The 10,070-nt window shown below is 47.1% G+C and overlaps 1 protein-coding gene across 4 annotated transcripts in view; it reads left to right on the forward strand.

Annotated features, from left to right (window-relative positions):
* The window catches only part of MCTP2 (multiple C2 and transmembrane domain containing 2), a 189,723-nt gene extending 180,445 nt beyond the window's left edge, over window positions 1-9,278 (forward strand). For all 4 annotated transcript variants that reach the window (XM_066355202.1, XM_066355205.1, XM_066355203.1 and 1 more), the window contains 3 exons: window positions 1,823-1,932; window positions 5,687-5,784; window positions 7,949-9,278. In XM_066355202.1, the coding sequence (XP_066211299.1) occupies window positions 1,823-1,932; window positions 5,687-5,784; window positions 7,949-8,017 (277 nt within the window). In that variant the 3' untranslated portion in view covers window positions 8,018-9,278. The remainder of the gene's footprint in view (window positions 1-1,822; window positions 1,933-5,686; window positions 5,785-7,948) is intronic.
* Window positions 9,279-10,070: the final 792 nt, after the last annotated feature.

Below are 10,070 nucleotides of genomic sequence, written 5' to 3' on the forward strand. Positions count from 1 at the left end.
GGCTGTGGGCACCAGTATAATGTTGAACAAAACAGGTGTTGGTAAATATCCCTTTCTCATTCATGCTCTTATAAAATCTTCACCATCTCACACTTAAGAATGAGTCAGTAGGCCCTGGCCAGTGGCTCAGTGGATAGAGTGTTGGCCCAGCATATGGATGTTCCTGGTTTGATTCCTGGTCAGGGGGCACACAGGAGAAGCAACCTTCTCCTTCTAACCACCTCCCTCTCCCCTTTCTCTCTCCTTTCTTTCCCCCTACTCTCCCCCTTCTCTCTTTCTTCTCCCCTCCTTCCCTCCCACAGCCAGTGGATCAATTGGTTCAAGCAAGGCCCCAGGCGCTGAGGATAGCTGGAGTCCATCAGCCTCAGGCACTAAAATTAGCTCAGTACTCGACCATTGGCCTCAGATGGGGTTGCCTAGTGGATCACATCAGGGCCTGTGTGTGAGTCTGCCTCACTCTCTCCCCTCTTCTCACCTAACAATAAATAAGTAAATAAAATGGGTCAGTAAATGAATATGTGAGTGAAGTTGAAGGCCACAGGCACTCAGAGGCCTAACCTGGGGCCTTGGCTTGACCGACCATTTTCTAGGGTTGTGCAAGATTTCCACGGTACATTTGATGTCTCATTCCATGTTCAACATCTCCCGTTCTGCCCACGTCAAAGCAGGCAATAGGTGCAATCAAAGGAGCCCGAGGCCCCATCAGAATCTGGGGTAACTTCACCTCCATTGCCTGTGGGTTGGTGATGTAATGGTTTATAGCTGAGTGCTGCCCGGCCCGTTTCAGGGCTCTGCTGAGCTTCTGCTGTGAAGGAGTCTGGAGATTCTGTGATTAGAAAACACAAAAGCGCTGAAGCTCTGGGATCGCCTTCCTTCCCTAAATATTTACGTGTCAGTTGAGAAAAATACGGACTTCGAAGTGACCTTAGTAACCTTTAGTCTTGAAGATCTCCACTCGTGGAGCCACGGTGACAATATTGTAGTTTTTAATGACTTTTGAGGGCCAATGCCTTCTCTTCAGGACTGTGAGTTCCAGGAAGTTCAAGGGAAATTGGTCGGGTGACCTTCTCCTGAAGAATGTTTTTCCAGGGCCTAGTCATCTTAGGCTTTCTTTTGTTTTCTTTCTCTCTCTCTCTCTTTCTTCTCTTTCTTGATTTCCTTCCTTCCTTCCTTCCTTCCTTCCTTCCTTCCTTCCTTCCTTCCTTCCTTCCTTCCTTCCTTCCTTTTCTTCCTTCCTTTTCTTCCTTCTTTTTTGTTTTCTCTCTCTCTTCTTTCCTTCCTTTCCTTTCTTTCCTTTCCTTCTTTTCCTTCCCTTCCCTTCCTTCCCTTCCCCTTCTTCCCTCCCTCCCTCTCTCCCTCCCTCCCTCCCTTCCCTCCTTCCTTCCTTCCTTCCTTCTTTTTTAGTGAGAAGTAAGGAGACAGAGAGACAGACTCCTACGTGCACCCCCACCTGGGATCTACCCGGCGACTCCCATCTGGGGCCCCTGCTTGTCTCAACAAGCTGTCCTTAGTGCCTGAGGTCGATGGTGCTCGTACCAGCTGAGCCACTGGTTGCAAGACGGGGAGGGGGAGGGGGAGAGAACCAGGTGGTTGCTCCTCCTGTGTGCCCCGACTGGTGATCGAACCCCGGACGTCTGCATGCTGGGCCAATGCTCTAGCCACTGATCCAGGGCCGTGGGCAGGCTTTCATCTCCCGGTTTTCAGAACAACCTTTCCAATAGACCGTTTTCATTTGTACGTCTAAGAAATACGGGTGACTGGGATGAGTCTGTGTAGCTGTTCAGGCCTCGGAGAAAGTGACACTTCTGTGGTCTGTCTGCAGCACGTTCAACTGGACAGTCCCGTTTCTTTCGCTCCTGGCTTGTCTGACCCTGACGGTGGCCACCATCACGATGTACTTCATCCCGTTTCGTTACATCATTTTAATCTGGGGTAAGTTTGCTAGCAATCAGCTTGACATAAGCACCAGTTCCTAGTTTTTAGAGTTGGGTTTTAAACTTGAAACGTGTTCCCGTTGGCCGTTCAACACGAGATTAAGGAAGGCATCTGGGGAACCAGAACTTCCAGGGAGGACCCCCCTGAAATGGCCAGTTGCGTGAACGGTTAGCATAGCTATTTAAAGGCCTGTGGCATAGCTGGAATCAAATAAAAAAAGGGATCGTGCAATGTGATGTCCCTTTGGCTTTCATAGTCATCAGTTCTCTTGCATAATACATTGCTGTGGTCCAGGAATGTTCAGGATACACTGTTACTCAAACAGTGGGCAGACTACCTGTACTGTGCCCCTTATATACAGTAAAGGTAGCCAGGTTGCTCCTGCCACGGCATCTGTTCTGGAGGAAAATATAATAATCCAATCCGATGTTTGAATGCAGGAGCAGGGGCTGGGGGACCAGGGGGAGGCACTTCACCCGTGCGGAAAGGAGCCGAAGGTACTACTGACCAGAGGGGGGTGCCCATTGGTGGTTTATCTATTTTACAAAAGTAGAAGTGGCACACTTGAAATAAATTTCATGCCTTTACTGCTGAAGCTAGCAGTTGGGCTTACTACTAACAGCTCTGTGACTCTTCACCGCTGTTGCCGGGTGGGCTTTGGGTGGATGAGAGTGCGTTGTAGGAAATTACTTGATGGAGACACCATCAGCCTTTCTCCACTGATGTCTGTATCAGTCCTGCTTTCCCATCACTTGGCCCCTGTGACTCGGCTGCTGAATTTTCAACTATTAGGGATCTTCAGATATTAAGATGTTCAGAGAGGTTGCAAATGGAAGAGATCGTGATGAGGTGCATTTGTCTTTAAGCAAAAGCTGAGACCTTTTCTAAAACTATTCAGTGTAGACCTTTTCAGCGAGAACCCACAAAGGTGGAATCCTGATGTCAGCGGAGGCCAAACCTGGGCATTGAGAAATGGGAAAAGTATAGGAAAACAGAATAACCCACAAAATTTCATAAGTAGAATGGTTTTAAGACAGCATAGTCATTCATTCTAGTGTTCTGTGCAGCAGGAGAACCATGACTTACGTAACTTTGTATCTCTGCTGGATAGCGCTACATCTCTTACATGGAAGGCATGCTCAGTATTCGATACCTGAGCAAGTGTGGACCTCCCAGCCCACCTCACCCACCCCTGTGTGTCCTGGTCAGGGCTCCATGCCAGTCACTTATATTCAAGGGCAGGCAAAAGTTGGTTTACAGTTACTGGTATGGGAAATGACATGCAGATTACTATCTTCACAATTCTTTTGCTTTATTAATGCAAAAGAATATGCAAATGATAAACTTTTTGCTCACCTAATTAAATATCCAAAAAATTGTGTTAAAATTCCATTTCAAGTGGTTATTCTCCAGTGGCCATATGTGCAAAGCAGCCGTGCAGTTTTTCCTCTCAGACTTCCTCCAAGTGATTTTAAGAATTTTTAACTGGCAGGCTCGTTCCACTCTCCCGATCTGCCTGTGATCGGAGACTGCTGAATGGTAGCGTCTTTCCCAAATGCCATCCCTGGGTGTTTGGATCCTGCCTCCGTTGCTGGGGAACTTCAGATTACAGAATCCCTTTGCCTGGGTTGTCCTATGTGACTCTCCCACCCACCTAGGAGCTGATCAGGGCCGGTCTTGATTATTCAGATTTTCATATGAGCAATCAGACCCAGGAAGGCTAAGTGCTTTGTCTGAAGTCACACAGCGAATGCGTGGCGAAGTTAGAACTAGGGCTCAGTGTTATCTGTGCACCATAATCCTTTGTTCCTTACCCTTCAAAGTTGACCAAGGAGTCCATGATCTGTTGACACATGGTCTCACACAGTAGGTAATGTGGTAGAATTACTGCCATTTAAGCCTGTGACAGTCATAAAATAAAAATAAGCTGTGCTTTTGAAGCACATAATCGGAGCGCCTTACGCTTTTTATTCTGAGTTTCTCAGACATCGTCGCAGTGCGTTGCGGACTACTTCTGTCCTCACTGGTGCATCGGGGCTACTGCGCAGGTTTATAATCATCTCAGTAACTAAGAATGTGCTGTTCTGACCGGCTGGGACGTCACCCCTGCCTTGCCATTCATTGTAAAGGCTCCAGATGTGCACACTATATATAATTAACAACTGAAGATATATCTTTTCTCCGTACGTCTTTGTCTCCCTTTATCATCTTGCCTTGTCTGTTTTCTTTTGCCACAAAAGCCTAGGCTACAGTGAATGTCTTTGGAATAATGCAGTGAGTGTATTTTAGTTTAAAAGAATGCTGGGGGAAATGTTAGCTAGAAACATAAAGCTGCTTGCGGGGGGGGGGGGGGGGGAGGGGGGGGAGGAGGAAGACAGACGAAGCAGCTCTGGCTTTGGAGAAAGGGGATCATTGGCAAGAGGGCTTTCCCAGCCCAGCCCCCGAGCCTCCATTTGCTGGGAACAATGGCCGGCTGCCATTGGCAAAGCAGGTGTCAACTTGACCCTTTCTGAGGAAGTGACTGGAGGTTGGCATTGTGTTTGGTACAGCGCCATCCAGGAAGTCCCATCCTTAGATGAAAGTGAAATAATAGTTAATGGAATTAAAAAAAACAAAACATCAAACCTTGGATGTGTTAGTGACTATTAAATAGTTCAGCATTACCTTGGCTACAGAATAGGAGCCGGTTAAGGCATAGACTTCAAGTGAAAATTCATTCAGCGTCATGAAAATTAACAAGACCTTCAGGTGTGTAACCCTTGTCCAACAAATTCTCTGTGGCCAAACTTTAGAAGGCCACCTAGTTTTTTTGCTTCTAAAACTCAGCATGACCAAGGGCTGACATTTTACAGTTTCTGAGTACTGGATGCAGGCAAGAAGAAGAGTTGGAGAAAACAAAGGCAGTTAGAGGAGCACCCTCTGAACAGGAGAGCGCGGACAGAGCCCAAAAGTGCAGCCGCCAGGGACAGTGAGACGTTGAACCCTCTTCTCATCACCGGTGTTCTGACTGAAATGAGCACAGATTCCATTGCCCTAGACAAACCCACGCACCGGGGCTGCGGTCCATAAATGAAGTTAGCAACCGTAGGCAGATAATTTTTCAGTAATAACTTTTCACAGTTTCCTGCAGCCTCAGAGTACAGTCAACATGTCAAGTTCTGTTCTGCGGGGAGAGAGGGGGAACCTGTGAAAAATGAGTTGGGGGCGGGGGGTAGATTTTTGCAGCTTCTTTTTTAACAGCAACAACAACAACAAAACACCCAAGTCGGCCCCACACCTCCCAGCTGCTGTATTTGGTCCAGCTCCCCCAGGCGGGGACTTGTTTGGGCTGATGAAGGTCTTTTCCCATCTGGGACATTTGTGTCCCTAGCTGAGGACGCTGTTAATCAGCGTCGTCCGAAAACACCAGTGAGCACGGCGGTTTTCGCGCGTGTTTCTGCCGCCCTGCTGCTGGGATAGTAATGGGATTTCACAGCTGAGGAAGGCTGAGCCTCTCCAACGAGCCTCCCTTCCTTCCTGCAAGAAAAGGCGTTTGTGAGTGATTTCGAACGACAGCAACGTCCGCATGGCTTGAGGTCCTAGTAATTGTTTTCGCACTAATTTTTACTTGTGAATGCCCCTCCTCCCCCAGTCAGACAAGTTTTAAAGATAGATGGATATAGTTTTAAAGATAGATAGATACACAGACAGACAGATGGACAGACAGAGATCTCCCTGTGTGTGGTTTTTTTTGTTTTTTTTTTTTTTTCAGGCATAAATAAATTCACTAAGAAGCTCCGAAATCCTTATGCCATTGACAGTAATGAGCTACTAGACTTCCTCTCCAGGGTACCGTCTGATGTTCAAAAGGTAAGTAATGAACGGTCGCCACCAACGGGGTCCCCGACAGGGAAGTCTGGCCGGCTCCGGAGCCAGAGGGGCGCGCGGAGGCCGTGCTAGGGCGAGTCATCGAGATGGCGAATCAGAAAAATCTTCAAAGAGTCCTGGCTTGCAGGGAGGCGGCAGGCAAACCTTTGTCCCAGGCCTCGAGATGATTGGGGAAAGTGATCCCGAGAAAGAGCTACTTAGGAACGGCCTGGAGCCCCCACTGCGCGGTGTTTGTGCCTTTTGATTGCCTGCCTCCCCCGAAGAGGATAAGATGGGCCCAGTAAGAGGAACAGTGTGAGGTACCGGCTGGGGGAGGCTGGCTCGTTTCTCTCCTGTCCCCTGAGGGCAGGCATTTTGTGGGAAGTAGGGGAACAGGAGGATTACTTTCTTTATTCTTGTTCACTCCAATTATCTCCCAGGCCTCCCTCCTATCTCTTTCCCCCGCGCGAAAGATTTAGGGATGCTTAGGGCAAAGCCCCACTTACTCCGATAGACACAGAGGCAGAGACGGCGTGAAATAATTTGAGATCAATCCAGACGTATTATTCACAGGTAATTGTCACTTGGTCCAGCAGCGTCCTGTTTCTGTGGCGACACAGAGATTAACCAAGGCAACAATACCAGAAAGTCCCATAAAATGGCCGGACCCGGGGGGCCCCCACAGCTGAGGCGGCTATAAACCCAGGGGGCAGGTGACAATTTCTGTAGTGGACTAAAAGAGGGATCATCATAGCATCAGCACATGAGAGACCATGGCCTGAGATAGCATCACGGTGATCAAAAACACGGTTCTTTTATTATCTGAGAGAATTCCAAATCAATTACCAATTTTCATCCGTGGGCCACTGTGGGCATGATGGCTCCCTGGGGCCCTGGGTGGGTCCTGGGGACATAGGGCTGAGAGTTCCCTAGAGCTTTTTCCCCTTCATGCCGAATTTAAATAGGCTCCGTGATGCCCTATTCCTGTAGCCTTCGTTCTGATGTAATCATCTATTAAAATGCATTCTATAAATATGAATTTACTTGTTAATATTGGCATTACATGTTAGGAAAGAGTCCCCTGGCCCTTGCTTGTTTTGCATTGAAGATCGACAGATATGTCACCCCTGCTTCCCCCGGGGGGACTGCCACAAAACACTTAGAGGAAAGTGCGCTTTTTTTATTCCTGTGTCTGCTTGTGACCAAGTGGAGCCCACTCACCTTCTGTGTGGATCCCGATGTCCTTGGGGAGCCAGGCACAGATGCTCAGAGTAGCGAGCACACGTGGTCCGCAATGCCTTCCACTACATAAAGCCGTTCTGCCGTCAGCCTGTCAAAGCTCACGCACGAAAGCCACAGGGTTTCGGTGTACCGTCGCTGGCGCGGTGACGTAAGCTCATGCCCACGTCCTTGAAGAATGCACATCACCATTGAGCCCCGTCGGGTCGCCTGTGCCCAGTTCAGGCACCAGCCCCCAGAGCGGTCATCCAGTGGGGTTGGCACAGATATAGAGAAACTCAACCAAAGAGCATTCCGGGAAGACAGACAGTATGCCAGTGGGGTCCTCTGGGTGGTGTGGTAGACAGTTTGCCCCTGGGGACACCCAGGGTTCATGCCTTATCACAGATGTTTTAGCCATTCCACCGGAAATGAAATTCTTTCTTAAAAGAAACCTACATAAGTTGGAGGCCAGTATCCATTTCAACATTATTTTTCTCTCTGGCAAAATAAATTTGCAGAGTTCTCTTTTTTTCTTCTTCTTCTTCTTCCCCAAGATTTTAGATAATTTTAAGTGAGTAATTTCTTAGTAAGTTGTATCCTATACGAAGATAAACATTCCCAAGAGGCTATTATTAAGCTGACTTACGGTGGAGAAAGGGGCACACACACGCAACAGCAGCCCTCCAGCAGTGACCAGAGCAGGTAGAGCCCCATGCATCTCATTAGAAAAATCTGCTTTTAATATTTTGGTTTCAAGAAATGATGCATGACTTCTCAAATCCTTCCTGTAATTAATCCCCCTCCATGTCCCTGTGTTTAGAAAATGATTCATTACCTTTGAACCTCGCCTTCCTTTGCCTTGGTGTGTCCTTGGGGAGCCATTAACACACACCGCGGTGAGCTAGGGTTACCCACCCGCCAGCGTCACGTCTGTTTGTTTTCACAGGTGCAGTACACGGAGCTGAGACCCTGCGGCGGCCCGAGCGCCCTGCGGAAGAAGCGCAGTGCTCTCTAGGACGCACACAGACTCCGGACACCCGCCCCCGAGGCTGGGTTTGGGTGATTAGACCGATATTACCACTCTTTCGGCCGGACCCGGGGTGTCATTCTGACTTGTGGATTGCGTGGCACCCTCATTGTGTCTTCCCCCCTTTCTGCAAGTGCAGAGATGTGCACGTGCTCGTGGTGGGCGCGCGCGTGCGTGCTTTTTCTGGTTGCGCTGTGAGTGACCCCGCAGAAGGAGGCAGCGCGCGAACTGTGGAAGACTAACGTCCCCCTGTCATTGCGGAGTTAAAGCGAGGCCGCCACGGGGCTGGACACCCTTCTTGAGAATAGCCAGGAGACCATGTGGATTCTAGAATGACTTGGGACTTGTTTTCACACCTCGAGCAGATTCTCAGGAAAGATTCACTTATTTACACTGCCTGCCCCCACACTCCTGTCAGATTATTGTTCGTGAGAGTCGTTTTGTGTGTGTGTGTTTTTTTTTCTTCTCTGAGCTAACAAGTCTGTGATAGACATCATTTACCCGAGTCGTGTCTCTTATAAACAGATTTTTAAATAATTACTGAGGTTAGCCCAAATCTTTGGGATTCATACAGCCACGGTTGCTGAAGACCCGTATGTAGTAGAGTGTCAGTGAACTCCTCAGTGCTGCGAGTCAGCCTGCGTCACGGTCCATTGCTGAAAAGTGAAGGATTCATGAAAGTATTGGGTTGCCTTAAAATACTATTCCTGCGTCCAGTTTTACTTTTTTGCTTATTTCCAAAACTAAAAATGTCAACATTATAGCTTCAGAAAAGGGGAGGGAATGAAGGAATGAATGCGGAGAGGACTTAGAAAGGCAAGGACTGAGGCGCGAGGTATTAACAACTGAGGCAGCTCACCTGACTGTCCTGATCACTTTCTTGGCCTGCATTTTAGAGTAGAAAGAAAATAAAATACGTTAGCAGCCCAGATTCGTCTTTTGTTCTTCTTAATGGGTAAAATAAACTACCCATCATAAAAAATATATCTCAGAGCCCTCTTCCTAGAAAAGTACCACTTCCTTTGAGGGTGTTCCATTCCTGCACACCGCACCATTTCCCAATAAGCTACCCCCCCCCAAGTAAAAAAAATTCCAATTTTGTGCATATATATATGATATATGAAAGTTTCTTTTCAAATACCGTGTAAGCTGTACAGACTGTATTTTGTCGACGCAAACTTTGTATGTGCAGATATATAATATGTATTGTAAAGAAAAGTTGAGGTAAAAAGATCTGATTTAAGAGTGAGTTTTACTGTGTTTTGTCTTTAACCCCCCACCTCTGGGTTGTAATTTAATAATCTTCAAGCAAAATGTTTATGAAAAATGCCAAAGATTCTAAACCTTATCATTCCCACGTCTGTTTTTCTTCATGTTCTATCTTTCCGGGTTGCTTTCTTGCTGAGCCAGATTTCTGCACGATTTGATTTACTTCAAGTTAATGAAGCTAGCTGGAAAAAAAAAAAAGGTCTTGCAGATATTATAAAAGCTCCAGTAAATCTCTTAGTTGTACATACAATAGATACCCGAGAACCTCTTTTGTCAAAGCAGTTACTCCGTCTCCTATGTAAACAATGCCTCATTGTCTCACTGGCAGCTACCATCTAGTTTATCATGGTCTATCATTTCGTAAGGACCTCAGTCAGACATTTCTTTAAACAGACATGAAAGATCTGATCAGTCATTTGAATGGAAACTTTCAGCGGCAAAACAACCCCTAATTTATTTTAAAGGGGGGGAACCAATACTTGATTGTTGTTCTTCTCTTCTATAGAATTTCAAAATGAAATAATTCACCTGACAGGAAGGCATCATTCGTTAGACTTATTTCTTCTGTGACCCTACTGAAAGTCTCAGCGTAAGTCGAGGCTACAGATGCCCCTGAATCCACCTTGAATAAGCTGTAAATGGAAAACAGTTGTTAATTGGTGAAGTAGACACAGGACCTTAAAGCCGAACATTGGAAAAGGTGGTTTATACAAGTCATCAGAAACCTGTATGGAAGATTCCTGAACGCCTTAGCTAAAATGTATGGTTTACG

The sequence above is a fragment of the Saccopteryx leptura genome, chromosome 13 (assembly GCF_036850995.1).
Source record: "Saccopteryx leptura isolate mSacLep1 chromosome 13, mSacLep1_pri_phased_curated, whole genome shotgun sequence".
NCBI lineage: Eukaryota > Metazoa > Chordata > Mammalia > Chiroptera > Emballonuridae > Saccopteryx > Saccopteryx leptura.